The sequence below is a fragment of the Cetorhinus maximus genome, chromosome 8 (genome assembly GCF_964194155.1).
Source record: "Cetorhinus maximus chromosome 8, sCetMax3.hap1.1, whole genome shotgun sequence".
Classification (NCBI taxonomy): domain Eukaryota; kingdom Metazoa; phylum Chordata; class Chondrichthyes; order Lamniformes; family Cetorhinidae; genus Cetorhinus; species Cetorhinus maximus.
Genome location: NC_135886.1, coordinates 69,024,355 through 69,047,514, shown reverse-complemented (window position 1 = coordinate 69,047,514; position 23,160 = coordinate 69,024,355). Strand labels below are relative to the sequence as shown.

General features: G+C 42.6%; 1 protein-coding gene across 13 annotated transcripts in view; it reads right to left on the bottom strand.

Annotated features, from left to right (window-relative positions):
- Positions 1-1,674: 1,674 nt before the first annotated feature.
- The window catches only part of dlg3 (discs, large homolog 3 (Drosophila)), a 693,738-nt gene continuing 672,252 nt past the window's right edge, over positions 1,675-23,160 (bottom strand). For all 13 annotated transcript variants that reach the window (XM_078547000.1, XM_078546998.1, XM_078547010.1 and 10 more), the window contains 2 exons: positions 11,032-11,123; positions 1,675-6,675 (listed from right to left, as the gene is read on the bottom strand). In XM_078547000.1, coding sequence (XP_078403126.1) covers positions 6,569-6,675; positions 11,032-11,123 — 199 coding nt within the window. In that variant the 3' untranslated portion in view covers positions 1,675-6,568. The remainder of the gene's footprint in view (positions 6,676-11,031; positions 11,124-23,160) is intronic.

Here is a 23,160-nt window from a genome sequence, read left to right as displayed (position 1 = left end):
TTTCCCTTTCATAAACTATATTGAATTTGTCTGATCATCCTATGATTTTCTAAGTGCATTGTTAAGACTTCTTAATAAGAGATTCCAGCATATTCCTAATGACTGATGTTAGGCTAACTGGCCTAGTTTCCTCTTTTCTCTCTTCCTCCTTTCTTGCATAGCGGAGTTACATTTGCTAACATCCAATCTGCTTGGATAATTCTAGAATCTGGAGAATTTTGGAAAATTATAACAATGCATCCACTATCTCTGCAGCTACCTCTTTTAGAACTCCAGCATGTAGGCCATTAGGTCCTAGGGATTTATTGGCTTTTAATCCCTTAAGTTTCTCCAATACTTTTCCTCTGCTGATATTAATTATCGTAGATTCCTCACTCTTATTAGTCCCTTGGTTATCTTCTATTTCTGGTACATAGTTTGTGTCTTTTACTGCGAACACAAAAATATGTATTCAATGTCTCTGCCATTCAGTTCCAATGATAATTTCTCGTCTCTGCCTCTAAAGGACTAGTATTTTCCTTAGTTACTTTCCTTTTTATATACTTGTAAAAGTTCTTACAATCTGTTTTTTTTAATGCCTAGCTAGTTTACTTTCATTCTATTTTATCCCTTTTATCACCTTTTTGGTGGCCCTTTGCTGGTTTTTAAAACACTCTTAATGCTCAGATTTACCACTATCCTTTGCCACATCATTTGCCTTATCTTTTAATATAATACTATCCGTAACTTTCTTAATAAGCCACGGATGGATCTGGCACGCATTTGTCCATTGAGCTAATAGTACTTGGATTTTAATAGAGGTTGCGCAGTCCAATGTTTTCATTAATTTGCATTGACCTCAAGTTGCTGATACTAACAGGACTTGATACTTGCGGGATTTATCCACCAATGTGACAACAGCACTAAAATGTCATTTCACAAAATTCAGACGTTCACAAAATTCAAATAGGATCAGCCAGTGAATAAGAAATAAAAGCCCATACAGCAGTGAATTGATAGGGCACTGAGGGTTGTGCTGTCAGTAGCCCGCTGACAGTACGTTGGACACCCCAACTGTTGATGGATTCTTTTTATTCAACAGGCTTGTGACTTGGGTGGGGCAGAGGGGGAAATGAGGAAATATTTATTTTCTATTATTAAAGAACAACCCATGAGTAAATGCTGCATTCAGTTAATTTTGGGAGGTTTTGAAAATAGAGACAGCAACAATTTAACTTGATTTTAATTAAATTAAACAGATTTTATTTTTACGTCTAGAGCCAATATTTTTTTAAATAAACAGGAATAAAACTTTTTATTCCTTTGATTTACCACTATTCCAACATTTGGAACCCTAAAGGTATTCCACATAATGTAATCAGGGAAATGTTATGCATTAAAGGTATATAACAAACTGTTCTACATCTGTAACCAGGAGGCTTCTTACCACCTGGATTGCAAAAGACCAATCCCAAAATGTGGAGTTTGAAAAAAAAAAATCAGTCCATTTACATGTAACTGCTGAACTGCAGGAAAGGATGGCTGCATCAGGACAACTAATCTACCACAGGAAGTTTCCAACCACAGCAACATTTCCTTAAACAGAATATACAATGCTTATGGCCCAAGGCTGTAGTCTACTTTTTTTTGGCAGCCTTTACTCTGCTAGGCACAAAAATGAACACGACAGTAATGTGATCTCACAGCAACTTACAGGTATGATTTTAATGTAACTGTCATTCACATTTCTGATCTGAACATAGCAAAAGAGTGTATATGGAACTGAAGACGAGTATGAATACCTCATGAGTGCGTGTGCGTATGTGTGTAGTATACCAATCCATCATTTCCGTATTTGTATACCAATAAATTAAAAGCTAATAATGTGTTTGCACCTGAATGGTAAGTGGATTTTCATTACAACAGTAACCAAAGGTAAGTAAAATATCACAGTTACTAAGTTAAGAAAAGAGGTGTTACTAATATAGGTACTATGTTTCTACATTGTACTTTCAGGCCCTTGGTGATCCCTGCAAACTTGATGTTGGTCTGCACATAATAATGCAAAAGCATTGAATAAAACTTATGACTCCATGAGTTTTTCCTGTTCTGTTATTCCCAATAGCATGATAGCCTACATTAAATGAATTTCCATGCTCACTGTATGCCAATTTCATTTGGACCTGAATTATCCTGGTACAGAATTCAACATAGTTTATATTATAATCCCAGAATAGTATTCCACACAATTTACAACCTAAACAGCATCATTACTGCACACAGATCAGAGCAACAAAAATGTGTCATTTAGGGATGTTCTGTGTAGGCTACATTTCAAAATGATCAATAATAGAACTACCATATTCTTAAGCATTTCATCACTCAGAATTCAATTATTACATTTTTTTCAAAATTTCCATCTTCGTAATTGAAAATCCGGCTCATAGATGCTGTGACTGTGCAGAATTTAGCCCTTTGAATCACTCGTACTTAATATTAGATAGCTAGAACTACTGAGCTGTGATGACAGAAATTAGATGAATCTCCAGCAATTTTTTTTAAAGCTACAGGCTATGAAAATAGTTTTTAATGGAAGTTTTACACATATACTCTGGTCCCAATGTATTTCTTGGTCTAATGATAGTTAAATGATAGAATTTAAATTTAAAAAAATCTTGCACAGTGCTTAAGCAACACAGTTAAACCATTTTAAAACATCACTTTGAATACTTAAAACTGCCTCAAACCTAAAATAGATTCTCTACAGATTGTACCTTAGTGTGTGGTTCACATAAAAATGTCACATGATTTCAGTTAGAAAACATTTTCTTTACCCTTTAATTTTTTTGAATACATAATGCTTTGTAATAAGAACGCTCTAGTTTAGAAATTCTAGCCTAAAAACAGATTTGCTCTTTAGAGACTAAATTTCTTTCCTATCTGTCACTATGTACCGTAGATAGCGCTCAAAGTAGAATAAACTGAAAAGAGAGGCAGCCCTCCCGTTATCCTGATCCTTTGTTTAGTTTAGATTTTGCTGCTCTACTAGTTATTTAATTTCCTTGTGTTTCTTTTTAATGCATTCTGTGCCCTAGGTGTTCAAATACATTCCTGGCCTGGTAGGTGAAGTTTATGATGTTCTTCCTTTATGTATTTATATCTGTGCATGTACAAGAAAATAATCCTCATCAAGTGGAGGAGACCATCAGTTATGCAGCACGTTTTATCTTAGAAATTACACTGCAACATTACTTCTAAAATAAACAAGTTAATACTTTTGTTAAAACAATGGGACAAAGTAATTTCAAACAAACACTAAGCACAGCATAATTTCTAGGCCTTGGTGATCCCTTTACAGACCAGGCTGCACATTGCAGATGTGGATGGGTGGGTTGTAGGAGAAGCAAATGCCACTGAAATCAGCAACTGTGGAATTGTAGACAATTCATGGATTGAATCTTGCACAAAAGCAATCAACAGTGTAACTTCCACAGCCTGACCTGTAACATGCAGATAAACTATAATGTGTGTTTGAAACACTTAATGACAGATGTAAATAACATTTAATGTGGCAAAATAAATTTTAAACAAATGGAGAAGATAAGTTAACATAAGCCATGGTTCTTTTAAAAATAAAAACAGAATGAATACTGGCATTAATGATGCAAATACCAAAATAGAGATACTGAAAAAAAAGGCAGATTTATCAAAATCACTGGGAGGAATCAATGGAAATCCAACAGCCAACTGATCATCATGGGAAAAAAAGACAAAAAGATGTAGAGGGATGACCAACGGAGCTCATTTTTACTCTGTTTAGAGAGTACAAGTTGGGGACCCTTTCTGCCTTCCCTTTTCAAAACCTGATGTTGCACCATCAAACCCTGTAAATTTACTTTTCTCTGTGCAAAATGCAAAACACTTAACTGTCTTTTCTACCACATTCATCTTCAGTATACTTCAACATTTCACTACTTGTAGGACTTTATGGATCATTGATGGGCAGAAATTATCACTTAGTCATACTGAGCAAATGTGAAGGCATAACTTGTAGAAATCTGGAGGCAACCATTGAAAGTGGATCAAAATGTTAGTCCATTTCAATGTTGCTGCTTGGTTGCTAGTTTACTTTGGGAGGAAGTTATAAAAGATTAGTTTTTGTAATGGAAGAAAGTTAAATATTTACTCTACAAAAATAATACAGGGAAAATAGTTAGGAGTAGAATCCACCTGCAATATCTTGCCAAGTATAATCCTTCCACTCATGAAATGGAAGTCAACTTTCCAATCTGACCTCATTGCTATTACTAAATATACAGTGACTTGGCCAAGTTAAGAACAGGCACACAAGCCCCACCCTACCAGTGGAAGTATTTACTATGCTTGGGCCAAAGTTACTCCATTGGAAACCCTGAGAATTAAAAAAAAGCTTAATTGAAAAATCACAGCCTGAAATATAAAGTCTATTTCCTGTAATTTGCATATCTGGGAGGAAGTAAAACCCAACCACAAAGTGGAGCATTGAAAAGATACTGCTGTGTCACAGTACAGAGGGGAAATTAATCCAATGCAAGAATGGCCTTCAGTGTTACAACATAGGCACTTGATCTCCCCTTCTGCCCAAAATTATAGGGACATGAATCATTTACTACACATTGGTCTCTGAATCAATATATTTAAGACTGCCATTAAACGAGAGTTGGACTAATAGGAAGATGGGAAAGGCATCCTGTCTAATCCTCAGTCCATTCAGCAATGTTTCTTATCTACCTCTGTTTTGTTATTCTATACTCTTCCAATTAATATTAGAAAATAACATTTTGCAGTGTAGTGTAATAGATAACAGCTGTATATAATACAGTAGTCCATATAAAAAGGGCAGGGATAACTGCACTTATGTGTTGACACAGTCACCTTCTGGAGTATACCTACTGGATAACTTCTTTGTTGATCAAAGTTGCAGCTTGACTATTTACACTAAAGATATGTATGAATTGATTCTACATGCAACATTGATATCTTATGGACTGCAGCAATGATCTCTGATTTAAATTTATAAACCAGGGTCAATGACAGATAGGAGCAGATAATGAAAATTATGCCCCAAAGGTGAACCGACTAACCTTTCAAGGGGAATTGTGGTAGCAGTAGAGCTCTCTCCAAACTCTTTTCATACTTAAGTATCTATTTAAAAGCAATAATCACTCATGTCTAAAGATGCACCATATCTATGTGGCTTGCATACATTTCAAAAATTACATCCTGCATCTCAAACATCAATGGCAGGTCTTTACCACTAACAAATAAACCCCTATTTTCTGTGCTCTGCTACCTGGTCCCCCACATATAAGATCCAGAACTCTTTGTAAAGAGTAAAAATTGTTCATATCACTACAAAGGTTTGCACTCATTCTGTTCTATTTAGATATTGATTAAAAAAATGATACTGCTTTTGAAGGAAGTCGAACTGTTCCAGTGCCTCATGCTTTGTAGGTAAAACAATTGGCTTAATTAGTAACAGGGTTTCAAAGATACAACATACATCTTCCTCATTCAATTAGGTTGTTTTACTTCCATCGAGGGAACTTAAACTTAAGCTACTATCTTGGCTCCTTAATTAAGGGGGAATATTGTGCAACACCTTTTTATATATAAATACATGAAAGGAGCTACTTGTGTATCAACAAGCTAGATAGATCTGATTTGTGATTCTCTACATAAAAGCATTTTAGTTGTGTAGTAATTTCGTAAAGCAGGTTTCCTGACCACTACAAATTCAAATTAAATCCAGTCGTTCAAAGGAGGATGATCGATTTCACTGAAAGGGAGAAATAGGGCATTTAGGCAATGACAAAAAATACATTTTTAACATTTCATTCATAGAAAGCCACATGTGAACAGCATCAATCTGAGCAATTTACACATTCTGTACCATTCACCTGCTCAGTTCTTACTGGAATCACTTTTTAAAAAACAGCAAAAAAATGTAAAATGTCCATGCAGACAACCATGTTTCCATGTGTAAAACAATGTGCAATTTAATATGTTGAAAATTGTTTTTATATTTTCATCTACAGTACCATAATCATGATTTAAAATTTTTTTCTGATTTTCATTCTCTTCATTCTCCTTCTGAGATGAGGAATTGTGTACATGTCTTTAAAAGCACTGCTATGTGTAATCACAGAAGAATAGTGGTTTTCTCTTCTCCTTTCAAACCCACCTGCATTAGGAAATTTCAGAAAGATCCTTTTAAAGGAATGGTACCAACAGAATCCCCTGTGAACACTGGTTCTTTAAAACAACCGCTTAGTCGATATGAAACTCTCCAGCTTATCTTCAGGTAATACAAACGTACAAAGTCATTACCAATCCTGGTCTTGTTTCCTGAAGATGTTCTGTAAAATACTCGGGTGTGCATTTCCATGTCTTTGATGGAATTCCATAAAAACCATGCAGAATGGAAACAGCCACAGCGACGGTGAGGATTCATAACATAATGAGAAAGATAAAACTCGATATGCAACATATCTTAAAAGGAGGATTTTTTTCCCCCAACAATATCTTCCCTCTAAACACTGGGCCATGTTTAGAGTTTTTCAGATGAAGGGATCCAGATGTAGGGACCAGATTGTTCTTCAATGACCTGTTTAATTTTGTTGTAGATCTCCTCTAATGAATCTCCCTGTACAATGGCTGTGAAAAAGAGAAACATTACTACTTTATAAAAAGCAAAATACTGCAATTGTTGGAAACTTCTAACAAACATAGAAATTGCATAAATACACAGCAAGTCAAATCAGCAGTGGAGAGAACAGTTGATCTTTCAGAGTTGGCAACGAAAAGTAAGCAAAGAGATAGATAAGCATATTAATAAGAAGTAGGAGTGAACAAATATGAAAAACAGAGTTGTGTCAAGGAAAATAACAAATAGAATTAAAGAAATAAACCATTGAATAAACAAAAGGGAGTGGCAGGCAAGAATTACATTAGGAATGCCAAAATGGAAAAGGGTCTTTCAGTCTGACCAATCCACTTTAGTGCCTATTCTTTACAGGTGTAGTATTAATCTTCATGTGCCCAGGTTCCTTCATTTGCTTTTCCTTCAACTACCATTCTAACCTTATTTTAATGTTGACATGGTGTCTGCTTTAATCAACAATTTCAGCAGTGCACTTCACATTCTCACAACCCTCCTAAAAATTCTTCAACACACAGTCCTAAATTTCACATTTAACCTTAAATCTAGGTCCTAATTTCCTTTTCTAAAGAAATAAGCTGCCATTTTTTCAAGTCTTTCTTCGTATTTGTAATTCCTTATACCATCCAACATCCTAATTTAGACCTTGCAATGTTTAATGATACAGGATTAATTAATGGCCTCATAGTGAAGGATACTGTAGGTAAGAGTGATCATAACATGATAGAATTTCGCATTCAGTTTGAGGGTAGAAATGAGAGTCTTAAACTTAAATAAAGGTAATTTCAATGAAGGCAGGGTTGGCTAAAGAGGATTGGAAAAATAGGTTAAAAGATAAATTGCAGTAGCAGATATTTAAGATGATAATCCAGAACTCTCAAAGATACATTCCAATGAGAGAGACTTTGAGGACCTTGCACTATACGTGGCTAACTAAGTCAAGGATGTAATCAAATTGAAATAAAAATGTACAATGCTGCAAAAACATTTTTAGAACCAGCAAAGGATGACTTAAAAAAGGGAAAAAATAGAGTATGAGAGAAAACTAGCAAGAAATATCAAAACAGACCATAAAAGCTTCACAAATATATAAAAAGGAAAAGAGTTGTTAAAGTGAGCATTGGTCCCTCAGAAGGGGAGACTAGGGAATTAATGCTGGGAAACAAGGAAATGGCAAACGTTTACTGTCTTCACAGTAAAGGACAAAAAGCATGACAAGAATAGTAGACAATTAAGAGGCAAAATGGAAGCAGGAACTTAAAACAATTACTATCACTAGAGTAAAAATATTGGAAAAACTAATGAGACTTAGAGGCTGACAAGTCCCTTATACCTGATGGTGTGCATCCGGGGATCTTAAAAGAGGTGGTTGCAGAGATATTAAATGTAATCTTCCAAAATTTCCTAGATCCTAGAAAGCACCCAGCGGATTGGAAAACCGCAAAGGTAACACCTCTATTCAAGAAAGGAGGCTGGTTACCTAACATCTGTCATTGGGAAATGCCAGAATCCATTAAGGAAGTAGTAGCCTGATATTTAGAAAATTATAATGCAATCAGGATGAGTCAACATGGTTTTTTGAAAGGGAAATCATGTTTAGCAAATTTATTTGAATTCTTTGAGGATGTAACAAGCAGGATGGATAAAGGGGAACCAGTAGATGCAGTGTATTTGGATTTCCAAAAGACATTTGATAAGGTGCTGCATATAAGATAAGAGTTCATTGTGTTGAGGTGATATATAAGCATGGACAGAGGATTGGTTAACTAACAGGAAATAGTCAGGATAACTGGGTCATTTGCAGGTTGGCAAACTAACTAGTGGAGTGCCACAGGGATCAGTGCTGGGACTTCACCTATTTGCGATCTATATTAATGACTTGGGTGAAAGGACCGATGGGCTGAGTGTGTTGTAGCCAAATTTGCTGACAATACTAAGATAGATAAGAAAGCAAGTTGTGAGGAGGACATAAAGGCCAGGATTTTTCCTATGGCAGGCGGGCTGGGCGGGGGTGGGCGTGGAGCCAATCGTCGCCCACGATTGGCTCCACGCTGCCATTTTACGCGTACGGGCCAATTAAGGTCCACCCAGCATAATACGTAGCCGGTAGCACACTACCTGTCCGGGCGGGAGAAGGAGGGAGAGTTGGGGCCAGCGCTCTTTCGCACATGTGCGTGAAAGAGCGCAGCAATCTCCCTGGGGCATGAAGTTGCCTCAGGGAGATTGAATGGAGATTAAAATAGTTCAAGAATTGATTTTAAAATTTATTTAAACATGTACCCCCATGTGACCATGTCATTTAGCAGATGGGAGTATAATGTGGAAAATTGTGAGGCTGTCCACTTCGGCAGGAAGAGTAGAAAAGCAGAATGCTGCAGTACAGAGGATCTGAGTGTCCTTATACATGAGTTACAAAAACTTAGCATGCAGGTGCAGTAAGTAATTAGAAAGGCAAATGGAATATTGACCTTTACAAGGGAGATGACGTATAAATATAGGTAAGTCTTACTACAACTGTGCAGGGCATTGGTGAGACTGTACCTAGAGTACTGTGCACAGTTTTGATCTCATTAAGGAGGGGTATATTTGCACTGAAGCAGTTCAGAGAAGTTTCACCAGGCTGATTCCTGAGATAAAGGGTTTGTCTTATGAGGAGAGGAGAAATTTCTTTCAGGATTGTTCGTTTTTGGAATTCTGTTCCATAGAGAGTAATGGCGGCTGTGTCATTGTATGCATTCAAGGCTGGGTTAGATTTTTGATTGACAAGGGAGTCAAGGGTTATGGTTGGGGGCAAAGCAGGAAAGTGGAGTTAAGGCCACAATCTGATCAGCCATTATCTTAGTGGATGGTAGAACAGGTTCAATGGGCCAACTGGGCTACTCTTGCTCCTATTTCTTATGATCTAATAAATCTGCAAAGAGTTCTCTCTATTTTCTCAGCATTTAATGACAAGCCTAAAATTGTGCACACTACTCCAGTTGGGCTCTTTCTAACGTTTTACATAGATTCATCATTTCATCCAAACTCTCATATTCAATGGAAGTGAAATCCAATTTTGACAATGCTGCAAAACGAGAAGTAGCAAATCTGCCTGTCATACACCCTGCCCATTTTCCTCCCTGTAGACTTCAATGGATAGGAAAATAGGCTAGTTGCATACAGTTGGCCAATCTGTTAGTACCCATTTTGTGCCCTTACCAACATTGAATTTCACCCCTAATATGTCAATATAAAATCCAGTATTCCATTATGTTCCTTTCTGGCCTTATCCCCTTGAGTAGCTGCATTTAAAGTCCTGTAAACCTGAATCCCCCTCTTCTACGTCACCCAGCTATTTCCCCACACCGAAGTATAATCTTTATTTTATTTTAACAAAATGTATCACATCACACTTACTAACACTGAATTGGCTATCTTTTTGACCATTCTATCATCTTATCAATATTCCCTTTATCATAGCTCCTATTTTAGCATTATCTCCTAATTTGGACTTCTCACCCTAGATCTCAATAATTTGGATAAAGGGAGTGGGAGAAAATAACTTGGGGATCAAGTTTGAAATTAAGTTGGTTAAGAAATTGAAATAGAAGATATTGGCAAAATAAATCAGGTCCACCAATTCCAAAAGGTAAAAGAAGGATCATGTACCACTTACACTTTATTCTGACAAAGGTCGTGTCCCTAGCCAAAATCTAAACCATTTAATTTCAAACCCATACTGAAGTTTTAAACTTCTCGTATTTTCTTTATATATATTTTCCTTCCCTCATCCTTTTTCTGAACCTCATAATATACTTGCCTGTATAATCCTCCTTTATATTTGTTTTGTTTATTACTACTGTACTTTCAAACATGAGCTCCGGTTAAGACTAGCCTTCCTGGCACATGCAATGAATTGAGCAAATATAAGAGCTTTTAAAAGAAATGCTACAATTGTGCAAAATATCACCAGACTCCAAGTTGGCTCTTGCATTTAATCTACATCTTTTTGATAGGATACCTATGCTTATAACATTTTTGATAGCCAGATATTATTATTTAGAAGGCAGTTGCATTTTCTGACAAATATATTCTCCTGTGGATTTCGCAGCTGAGCAATGGTGGGCTTTCTTTGCAACAGGAATTCCACTGGGATCCTGCCTTCAATGAGTGGAAGGCCCAGCCCTGAAACACTGCCACTGAGAGAGGGTAATTCCAGCTATAGTTTCTTACAAGTGTTCCAAATTCATCCAGGTTAACACATTCAGAGTATTCCTCCAGCAGTGAGTCTCAGTTCAGTTAAACCTGTTAAAATGCAGGAATTTGCCCTCCAATGATCTTAACAGGTAGCAAATTACAGTGAATAGACTTACCCGTGAAAAACTCTCCAAATTCCTGCTCTAGCTTCAATGCTTTATCAAAGGTTTTAGTTGCTTGTTCTTCAGTTTGTCGTTTATTCATCTCCCTATTTAAAAAAAAATCAAAGGCCTTTATCCCTCTTTTAGATCTTTTACACATGATTAAGGCAATAGTTACTTGAATAGTTTTATAATGTGAGACTCCAAGTAGTTTGCTCTTTTTATTACTTTTAACAAGACATCGAATGAGAAATTCCTGATTGCACTCGAACAGGCATGTGTCCCAGGAACTACATAAAATTGATGCTGGAACTTCATTATGTTCTAGGCACACAGCCAATGCTACCTATTTGGGGCGGGGGGAGAATGCAGTGGTGCAGCAGAAAATTGGGCTTCATCAATATTACTTAAAAGGCAGCCAGTACTTCCAGTACTTCTTTTAAAGGGGAATGGGCTCTGGCTGCAGACAACACAAACACTTATGGACACAGAAATAGTTGGGTGTAACAATCTCCATAGAAACCAATAACTAAAAAGAAATTATGAACTTCCAGTTAATAGCTAAAAACAATATCACTTCACAAGTTCACACTTTAAAACTTTTACTGTAACAAATGAATAAAAGCACTAAACGCTATTTTCTTTTCTGTAAACAGCTATTAATTTAAACTACAGAGAGGAACATTCCCCTTTTATACTTATCACACATCACATGACCCACAGAATTACAGTCCTTATAGCACGCAGTCCACAATTGCTCCCAGCTTCCAATGGGTTCCTGAATCCCCATTTCGCTGAGTAGTAACCACAAGTGACCGTCTCCGAGCGCGTTCCTCAGTTTTTGGAGAGTTCCTTAAATACACCTGCAGCCGTAAAGCCTGTTTGAATGATTCTTCTTCCCCCTCGCCATGCCAGAACAAATCTCCTGGAATCTGTAGAAAACTACAGGGGGCATCTCTTCAATGGTGGCTAAACAGGTTAGGCCTTTATTCATTGGCGTTTAGAAGAATGAGGGGGTGATCTTATTGAAACGTACAAGATTCTGAGGGGGCCTGACAGGTTAGATGCCGAGAAGATGTTTCCACTAGTGGGGGAATCTCAAACTAGGGGACATAGGGCTGAATCTTCAGCTTGGCGAGGGGGGGGCCCACTCGCCGAGGCGTAAAATGACACATGGTGAAGTCGAGTGTGGGTCACAGCGCGTCATTCAGACTTTCAGTGCGGTGGGCACGCACCCGAGTCGGCTACGCGCCCGCCGAACTGTCAAAGGCTTATTGAGGCCATTTAACTGTCACTTAAAATAATTAACGGAGCTGCCCATCCAACCTTAAGAGCCCAGGCAGCCTTCGCATTTTTCATAGAACCTCATCCACGGGCAGGATGAGGTTTCATGAATGATATTAAATTTTCACAAAAATTTTTATTGAAATTAACTCACATGTCCCAGCTCATGTGACAGTTTCACATGAGGGGATCAGTCCGAATATATTTTAAAAATCTTTTTTTCAGTTTTTCACACTCAAATTAATTTCCCTGAGGCAGCCTTAGGGAGATTTCTTTGCACTTTTGTGCACATGCACGAAAGAGTGCACTCCCAACTCAGGCAACCCCGTCCCCCCACTGCCGCCTGCACAGGGAACGCACAGCGCTTCCGGGCCTTAATTGGCCTGCCCACGTAAAATGGTGGCAGACCCGATTGGCACCCCCGATTGGGTCCGCGCCCACTCCCGCACTGCCAGCCAGAAAATTCTGCCCATAGTCACAGGATAAGGGGACACTCATTTAAAACTGAGATGCAAAAGGATTTCTTCTCTCAGAGGGTAGTGAATGTCTGGAATTCTCTACTCCAGAGAGTTGTGGAGGCTCGATCACTGAAAGTATTTAAAGAGGAGGTAGAAAGATTTTTGAAGTATCAGGGAGATGAGGGCTATGAGGAGCTGGCACGAAAGATGAGGTGAGGCCTAGGGCAGATCAGCCATGATCTTATTGAATGTCAGGGCAGGCCTGAGGGGCTGAATGGCCTACCCCTGCTCCTATTTCTTATGAGGGACCATCTCCCTCCTGCATCCAGCTATGGTATCTCACAAAATCAAGCAGCCTTTTGTCTCTGCTGACCACACAGAAACCTCTGCTGTCTGTCAGTGATATTCACGGATTTGTAGAGAAGCCTATAACCCGCACTCAAAAATGGCTTCCTCCGCCTTTGTAATGTGAAACATATTATCCAGGTAGAAATGTTAATTAGCTGTCTTTTATTCCAATTCTCTTCCATCTTAGAAGTAAATGGATAGTTAAAACACAACTGTTTACAACCGAATACTCTCTGGGATTTTGGGAGGTTCAGGGTCTATTCGCGGTAAATTCAGAGAATGCTGCTATAGTCTCCAAGTGTCTCCTTGCACCTTCTCAGTAAAACAATCTAAGCCTTCCTTTGATCTCTAACGATCAAACCACCCAGGCTTATCATCGGGCATACTCCAGAACAGGTCACATGACGCTCTTCATTTACTCTAAATTTAAAGCTGCAGTCCCAAAATATAATAATCTTATGAGCCTCACAATTGTAACATGGGAGAAATACAAATTGGGCTCCCAGGTTTCTGATGCCACCTTGAAGCACCTGATCCAGTCAGTGAACAGCAGGAGGGATTGCACTAGAGTTTTCCAAATAATACTGATTTCTCTTTCCATTCATATTCTAATTATTATCTGTCAGTGCTGTCTCATTCTAACATCTGTGGCTCAGTTGGTAGCAGCCTTGCCTCAGAGTCAGAAGGTTGTGGTTTCAGGTCCCACTCTAGAACTTGAGCTCAAAACTCTAGGCTGACACTCCAGTGCAGCACTGAGGAGTGCTACATTGTTGATTGTGACATCTTTTAGATGAGTGATGGATGTAAAACAAGCTTGTCCAACCTTTTCACTCGGGGGTTCACATTTGCTTGTTTTTCTTACTCAAGGGGCCAATGAGTGAATTTCAGAAAGATAAGGGGCTGAATCTTCTGGCTGACGTGCAGGTGGCGGAGCCCGCAGGTCAGCACTTAAAATGTTGCGTGAGCATCCTGACATCAGCGCGTGGCATCATGATGTTTCGGTCAGTGGGCACGGTATGCAGCGCAATGCGCGCCCGCCATTGATTAAAGGCCTCGTTAAGGCCATTAAGCCACCAATCGACCAGGATTTTGAGGGGCCCGTGCGAACTTCAGGTCAGCGCACGGGCCCAACGGGCAGGTGGGTAAGTGATTTTTTCACAAACCAGTGGCGGGATGAGGTTTGATTTCAGTTTTTAAAAAGTTTACGAAAGTGTTTGTGTACTTCATTAACATGTCCCATCTCATGTGACATTTTCACATGAGGGGGGCATGTTAATGATTATTTTATTTTTCTATTTTTAACGTCTCACAGACTTCCAGCGATCTCCCCGAGGCAGCACTTTGCCTCAGGGAGATGTGCGGTCTTTCGTGCGCATGCACGAAAGAGCGCATTCCCGCAGTTGGGGAATCCCCCCCCCGCCCGCACAGGAAGCGCATAGAGCTTCCCGTGGGGCGGTCCGCTAGGTGGACCTTAATTGACCCGCCCACGTAAAATGGCAGCAGGGCCCGTTTCGGTGGCGGCGATCAGCTGCCCGCCAGCCACCGAGTCGGTCAGGCCTGCCTGCCCATCAAGGGCAAAATTCTGCCCAAGGTTTGGCACAACAATAAACTTAATTTCAAAAAAAAAGTTGGGTTTTAAGGAAAGAAACAATTGCTGAGCAAAAGTACAGCAATGTCATAGCAGTAAATTGTTAATTTAAAAAAGAGTAATTAAAAAAGGTGACTGGAGGGTGAGAGGGTCGGAGTGTGTGTGTCCGACTCACTTCCAATCTCAATGTGCTCACTCACTTAACCTCACCCACTGTGAGTGGGTGCGTAAGTATGCGTTGGTGTACGGCGTTGAGAGTAAGTGAGAAACCTGAAACTGGGTGCAAGGCAGACTCATACTCCTCCCCCCGCACCACACACACTCAATCTCTCGTGCACTCTCCACACAAACAGTCTCTTGCATTCCACCTCATACACACTTTCTCCCCCCCCACACACACACACACCCTCTCTCACACACACACACACTCTCTCACTAACCCCCCACCACACACACACACTCTCATTCCCTCCGTCCCCCCGCCGCAAACACACACACATTCTCTCTCACTCCCATGGCACTGTTTCCTCCCCAGACCCGACAAAACTTCGCCCTCCACGGGCCTCCAAAACTTCGTCCTCCCCAAGTCCAAAGTATCTGGCTCCCTGGGCTCCAGCCCTGCCATACTTTCGTTTCCCAAGGTTTGGCGGCCTTCAGCACACTCACCAACACCAGTGTTCGCTGCTCCTCCAATCAGAGACTTTCTTTCCCTCATTTGCTGCTGATAGGATCACTGGTGAGTCTATCAGCAGCAAATGAAGGAAAGAAACGGTCTCTGATTGAGGAACAGCTCCATGCCGAATCCTCCATTGAAACTCACCTGTTTGACCAGAATTTTGAAAACTGGCTCTAGGGGCCCCATAGAGGGGCTTCATGGGCTGCATCCGGCCCACTGGCCATACGTTGGACAAGCCTGATGTAAAAGATCCCATGGCACTATTTTGAAGAATAGTAGGGGAGCTATTCCTGGCACCCTGGTCAATATTTATCCCTCAATCAACATCATAAAAAAGAAACACTATCTGGTCATTATCACACTGCTGTTTGTGGGAGCTTGCTGTGTACAAATTGGCTGCTGCATTCCCTATAACACTGACTACACTTCAAAAGTGCTAAATTAGCCGTAAAGCACTTTGAGATGTCCTGAGGTTGTGAAAGACACTATAAAGCAGAGGTTCCCAAACCATGGGCCATGACCCCAATCGGCGTTGCAGAAACAACGATTGGGGTAATGAGCTCAGTCTTCTCCGAGACTGCAATGCTAACCGAGGGCCTGGTACAAATAATAAAAGCGCTATTGACTAAACACTTTTTGTAGGCAACTTTTAATTTAAACTAGAGAGAGGAATATTCCCCTTTTATACATAACACACATCGCATGCCTCATGGAATTACAGTCCTTATAGCAAGGCCTTGCCCTTGCCCTGCTTGTCTCTCAGTCTTAGAAATTTTATCTCGTTCTCAAGACCATTTTAAAATGTTGCCTGCAGGGCCACAGCCGCATATTGGCATAGACATCAGCTGTCAGAACAATATGCTTCCCCACTGGTCACAATCAGCTGGCTTATGTTTGTGTGTGTGCACACGTTGTGGAGGGGGGGCGGCGGCAGGGTGAAAAAGGGATTGATTGCAGTGTGTGGGTTGGGGGAGAAGAGGGGCTTCACTGTGTCTTCTGTCACCAGGGAATATGGAGAACATGGCTGAAACCTCAGTGGCTAGTAACTGTTGTTCTTTATGTTCTGTGCCTATTCAGAAGCATTGCACTTTCCACTTTCTCTGGGTTGGGAAGAGCACAGCTCCAAGTTCAGCTAAGTTACTTATCTTGTGAATTAAATCCATTTTACTTTAAAGCTGCATTATGTGTAGCAGAATCCACTGTGACAGTGCAGCCTCTAAATATTATTTTGTGTCATTTGAGATCCTCAGTAGAGAATTATAAGTTTAGTTGACTCGTCTCGCATTAAAATCAATTACGTCAAGATGGCCTTCAGGGAACCTTAGTGTGATATTGCTGTAGATCAGCAATGCTGAATGCAAATATGAACATCAACAAGATCTGCTGCTTCCTGGCTAAGGTCCATGAGCTGGAGGGGCACAAGATAAAGTAATGGACTGATGAGCAATGTTCCCTCTAATTTTTTTCATCCAAGTGCAGAATGGATTTTGTCATGTGCATCAATATCAAGGCAATGTGGGGATGTGTGCCACCAGTAGAAACAAAAAAACCTAAACATAATATATAGTTTAAAAAAGTTACCATGGGGAGAATTTTCTCCCCGTCGGGGCGCTGGGTGGGAGTGGGCGCTGATCATCGCCCGCGATCGGCTGCGTGCCGCCATTTTACGTCAATTAAGGCCGCCAATTAAGGCCCGCCCAGTGTGACGCGCACCCGGAAGTGCTGAGCGCTCCCTGTGCGGGCAGGCAGAGTAGGCTGAGTGGGAGCCTGCGTTCTTGCACGCATGCATGCTAAAGAGCACAGAAATCTCCCTGAGGCACAGAGCTGCCTCAGGGAGATTAGTTTGATTACCAAAAGTTTTAACAAAGAAAAAAAATAAATTTTAAGACATGTCCCCTCATGTGACAGTGTCACATGAGCTGGGACATGTCAATGGACTACTGAAGATCTGAATGATGCGCGTTGACATCGGTGCGCATGCCCGGCGTCATCGCCTGTCATTTTACGCGTCAGCAAGCGGGGCACGCCTCTGCAGGCCAACCCAAAGATTCTGGCCCATAGGTAAGAAAGAATATCACCCCAGCCATTGACACAGTAATATGCTAATGCGCAAATTACCAGATTTACTTAATTCAATCTTAAATTCAATATGATGGCTTTAAACTCATGACCACCAGGTTTTAAGTTCAGTACCATAACCACTACATTACAATACATGAGAGAGGCATTTGTTAGTTTTTATTTTGTAGTTTGTATTTCAGTCATTTGACAGAAGATAAGTTGAATTGGTAGCAATGGCTCAACACAACGAACTTCTGTTTCATAAAAGCAAAACACTGCGGATGCTGGAAATCTGAAACATAAGCAGAAAATGCTGGAAAAACTCAGCAGGTCTAGCAGCACCTGTGGGGAGAGAAACAGAGTTAACGTTTCGACTCCATATGACTCTTCTGCTGCTAGACCTGCTGATCTTTTGTTTCAATTTGGCAAGCTTAAAATAGAAAAATGTAAGGAAGTTGCCTTTTGAATTGATAGAACGTGTGGAAAAGGCAACTTTAATTTTTTCGGCCTTATTGAGTGTTTCCTTAAAACTGCTATGAATAGTGAGGAAAATAGCTCAGTAATTTCTACACATCAACAAACATAATCAGGCAGAGTTAAAGTGTCTGTATTTGGAGAGTTTGGTTCTTGTGAACTGAAGGATGAAGGTCAGAGAGAGACACAGTGGCCGGAATTTTCCCTGAATTGCACTAAGTGCGGTGGTGGGAGTAAAAAAAGACATTTTCCTGCTGGCCGCAATGGTGGGTTTTTGCTCCATATCGTCCGCTTCCCGGTGCTTCCCTGCCTCATTAATAATGCATGCACGGGAAACATGTTGGATCGCAGGTGGATGGGCTTAGATTTCCCACCACACCATGAGCTTCCTCGCCCCGGGCGCCATATTTAAAGCACACCAGAGCGCAGCCTGCTTCATGGCTATGCACCAGGACTGCTCCAGGCGACAGATGGCCCCGAAAGCAAAGAAGACGGCAGCCTCCAAATTTAGTGACGCCTCTCTGGGCCAGCTGGGCACAGTGGAAGCTTGTTGTGAACTCCTCTACCCCCACTCTAGGCAAAGACCAGCTACCAAGCTCACCAATTCTGCATGGGAAGCGGTGGTGGTGAGTGCCATTGCTTCCAAAAGAGGACAGCCATCCAGTACCACAAGAGGAAGAATGATCTCCTCCGTTCCCATCAGGGCAAGTCATTCTTCTCATCACTCGCAACTCACGCACTCACAAGCCCATCACACATCCACAGGGCTCGCACTCATTGCCAGCTCAAGGAACATCACCACTCACTCTCTCATTAACAGCCTCATGTCCCCTGACCATCATGTCCTCATGCTGTCCATGACACCACTCACACATGCCAGGCATCCTTCTCATCTGGCCTGGCAGGCATCTTGCTTACACTTTCTCCATCTGTCTCCCTGCAGGATAAGCTAGCCCACAAAAAGAGGCAGACGTCCCAGACTTGGGGCGGGGAGGGGATGCCCTACATCAAGGTCTTTTTGGCCTTTGAAAATAGAGCCATCCAGCTGGCTGGCGAGGTTGTGGACCGTTCCTGCGAAGGCGGTGAGGCTGGCAGCACTCAATCAAGTGAGGATTCTGCACTGCAACATTCATCAGACAACCTACTGTGAGTTTCACAGTCACCTGCCATGCAATATTACCTCCCTTTTCTCTCACAAGAACGTCCAGGAAGCAGCCGAAGGTGGACACGAGCCAGGTCATCGACTCCAGCCCTGAGGACACCTCGGAAGAGGAATCTGATGACACTCTAATTGAAGACCCATCACAGCGCTCACCCACACCCTCCACCAGTGCAGAAACACATCTTGGTGGGACCTAGTTCAAGATTAGCCTCGGGGTCACAATCTGGTGAGCACACTGCACTGCCTGATCCACAGCAGGTGGAGGCAGGGAAATCCAAGGGTGCTGGCACTCGGAGGACAGTTGGAGGCCAGGAATCCTCTGAATCTGAGTCAGATGATGAGCTTCTGGATCAGTTCTACCTCAGTTGTTGGAGCTGCAAAGACAAGCTCAGGAACATCAAGAAGGGCTGTCTGCTGTATTCCTCAGATTGCAAGGCACAATTGAGGAGTCCATCCACCTTCAATCTGAGTTGATAGCGCCGGCATGCAAATGCACCCAGGTCAACACTGGTAGGATGGCGGCTGCCATAGAGACTTTGGTCCAGGACATTGGTCCTGCACTGCTGCAGGAGCTGCTCTCCATCACGCGGTCATTAGTGTCAACACGAGAGGAGGATGGGGCATCTCGAACTCATTCCAGCTGCCCCTTCCACTCAAGGAGTCAGCCGGGGCCCTTGGGCACCCATAGGGAGGAGGAGCAGCAGGTGCTCACCCCGGGGTCATCCACCCAGGTGACTCCAGGAGTGTCTGGCCCATCCGATTCCCCTCTTTCTGTAAGCCCCACAACTCCAGCTCCGCAGGCCAATGAAGGTGCCACTGCCACACTGCAGTACTCCTAATGCAAGTTGCAGCCCTCCACATCTCGGCCTTCCAGAGGACGCCCGCCAAAATCATCACAGATAGGGCGTAGCAGTCAGCAGGCTGCCTCCACCTCTGCTGTGGATGTGGGTAAAGCACCAAGATTTAGCAGCAGGGTTAGGAAGGTTAAGAGGATGTAGTTGCACAGCGTGGGCATTGTTGTTAATCACTTGTACACAATGTTCACGATTGTAAATAAATTCCCAAGAATGTCTCCTTGTCTATGGCTCCTTGTTATGATCAGCAATGTTTGTGTCTTTCAAATGTGAAACCTTGGTTCTTGCACAAGATGAAGGCAAATGTCTCAGTCCAGGGCCTCTTCCCTGTGTGGTGTGTAACCTTCAGAGCAAAGTGATTGTCCAGCTTCACAGTCACTCGACAGATCAGTGATGCCTGCAACTCGATGTGATATGTCATTGCTGACAGTATGTTGTGGACAGACATCATAGAGTTCCGTGATTTGCTCTGTGTGCTCTCAGCGCCTTTGAGGCGGGGCTGGCCCCCAATCTCTTCGGCATCTGAGACCAGTGATGGTGCGGTCCTGAAGGGGTCAGGTGAAAAAGGCTGCCAAAGGTGCTGTTAAAGTATCACTGCTGCGTCTCCCTGATATGACCCTGTTCACAGAGCGCAAATGAGCTGCCCTCAGCCAAACAAGAGTCAGATGTTCACAGATGCAATGTGAATATCTATGGAGTGCCCTCACTGCATGTTGGCATCATCCTCCTGGAATCTTGCGACTATTAGGGCCTCTGCTGTGTCTCCATGACTAAGCCTGATCACAGAGGGTATGTGCGCTGCCAACAGCCAAACAAGTGTCAAGACGTTCACAGATGCAATGTGAGGATGTCAGGAGTGTCCTCACGTGCGTGTCTGCCTCGCCTGGCTCGTGTGATGGCCTCATTGCCAGCATCTTCGCCTTCCAGGACCTCATTACCCTCATCCCCTTTGATGTCTGCCTCATCCGAGGAGATGTGCAGCTCTTCTATCTCCTCAGCCAGGTTATCCCCCCATTGCAATGCCAGGTTGTGTAGCGTGCAACAAGCTACGATGATACATGACAGCTTCTGGGGACTGTACTGCAGTGCTCCACCAAACCTGTCGAGGCAGCGGAACCTAATTACAAGATGCTAATCGTGTGCTCCACCAAAATCTGGTTGTGGCATGAACCTCTTTGTACCGTGTCTCTGCTGCAGTCAGAGGCCGCCACACGCCGTCATCAGCCACATCCTCTGTAGCCCTTGTCTCCATGTAGCCAACCTTCCAGCCTCTGTGGACCCTGGAAGATATCAGCGAGCGGAAGCCCTTGCAGTTCACATACTAGACTGCTTATTGCCACTGAGATCTAAGCGCCATGTGAGTGCAGTCGATGGCACCCTGCACTTGTGGAAAACCTGAGATCACCGCTAATCCCAGTGCTCTTGCTTCCTGGCTTGCCTGGTCCCTGTCAAAATGCACAAAGTTCTGTTCCATTGCGAAGATGGTGTCTGTGACCTCCTAGATGCACTTGTGGGTGGAGGCTTGTGAGATTCCACACAGGTCACCTGTGGAGCCCTGGAAGGAGCACAGGCATTGAAATTGAGTGCCGCAGTCACTTTCAATGCCATTGGCAGTGTATGCCCTCCAAGTCCCCATGGCGCCAAATCTTGCAGAAGGTGGCATATGTGGGTGACCTATCTCCTAGACATGAGCAGGCCTTCGGCAACACTGGTTCTCGCTCATCTGCAGGAATGACAGGCAGCATCTATAGACCCTGGGTTTAGCAAGGCACCTACGAGCAACGGCTCGCTGCGGATCTTCAGCTGCGTCCGGAGGAGGCCCTACCGCCCCTTCATCTTGAGGGTGGTGCTTCTCCCTTTGGCGAGCCAGGCGCCTCTCTTGGTTAAGTCTCTGGCCCTGGGTGTGTCTCAAGGCCCTTACACGCATGCTGGAGAGTGCTGGCCACCACTTGGGTGGTCAGCATTTGTGTGCTTCATGGCTGTCCAAAACCCCACCCACCTCTGCCCCACTTCACTTGACCGATTGGCGGCAGCTTCGGCCACTCGATTGCATGCTACACTCTCAGGACAAGCTTTATCCTAACTTGTACTGCAAGGCTGCCCTGTTAGCTTGAACCATGAGGAATACTGGTCCAAGCCTGATTAAATACGTTGTAAGTGGCTCTGAGCGCCTCCATCAATGACTATTCCCACCTTTTGCAAGGGGACTCGACAACCTGCCCAGTCATCCAAATGTTCTGCAGCCCCCTAAAACTCACATTAATTTGCAGCCTGCACCTGAGGGGTGAAATGTTCTGGAGCATTTGGTGGCACATTCATGCTCTTCTGTTCCATGAGTGGGCAGAAATGTTTCAGAGGCCCGACTCCAAGCATGGCAACGGAGCTGGATGGGTCTCAGCTGCAGAAGAATGCTCACATTTGACAAGCTTTTCCAAGTGTGTGGCTGCTTCCCTCACCCTACCTCCCCCGACCCCAACATGTGCTTATGTACTTCCGTCAGGCTGTGCTGCCTTGCCACCTCCCCTGGTCCCACCTGCACTGAAATTCTTGCCCCGTCACCGCACTTGAAAGCCAGCCAGGAGAAAGCAACTTGCCTGTGCCCTCCGCCCCCCCCACCCAAATGCACGGTGCCCCTTCCTTGATGTCTTACGGGCGATCCTCATGCGCACTGCGCAACATTGTGTGCACTTACCTCAGAGTTCCCCTTAAAGTTAAGTTTGTCAAGTGCGCGCCTTTTAAAGGCAGTCGTAAATCATGCTGTTCTGAAGTCAAGCCAACATGGGAATTAAATTTGACGTAGGGGTTGAAAATGCATTAAAATTAAGGTCCCGATGTTGGACAGCAGGAAATGCAGCCCACCACTGACAGGGGGAGGGGACAATCGTGCCCTGTATTTAAGTCGCCAGGAAATGTGACTAGGGCCATCTCGTGATATTTTCTGCTTACCCCATCGCAAACGGGGGTAGAAAATTCTGGCTACTGTCTCTAAATTAAGTGAATATCGAAGGGGAAAGTACATCTGGGAACTGGGGAAAAGAGCGGGAAGAAAGAATGGAATCTCAGAAGGGAGAATAACTATTTAACTAGTTTTGGGGGAAATACTGGCATTTATTCCACTGGCAATTTTTTTAGATTGGAAATTTATGAATTGTGAAGTAATAAACTAATTCACTATTTTTGAAGTAAACTGTCTCTCACAATGCATACAAAAGTGAATTGGGGAGAGCAAGTATTTTGAA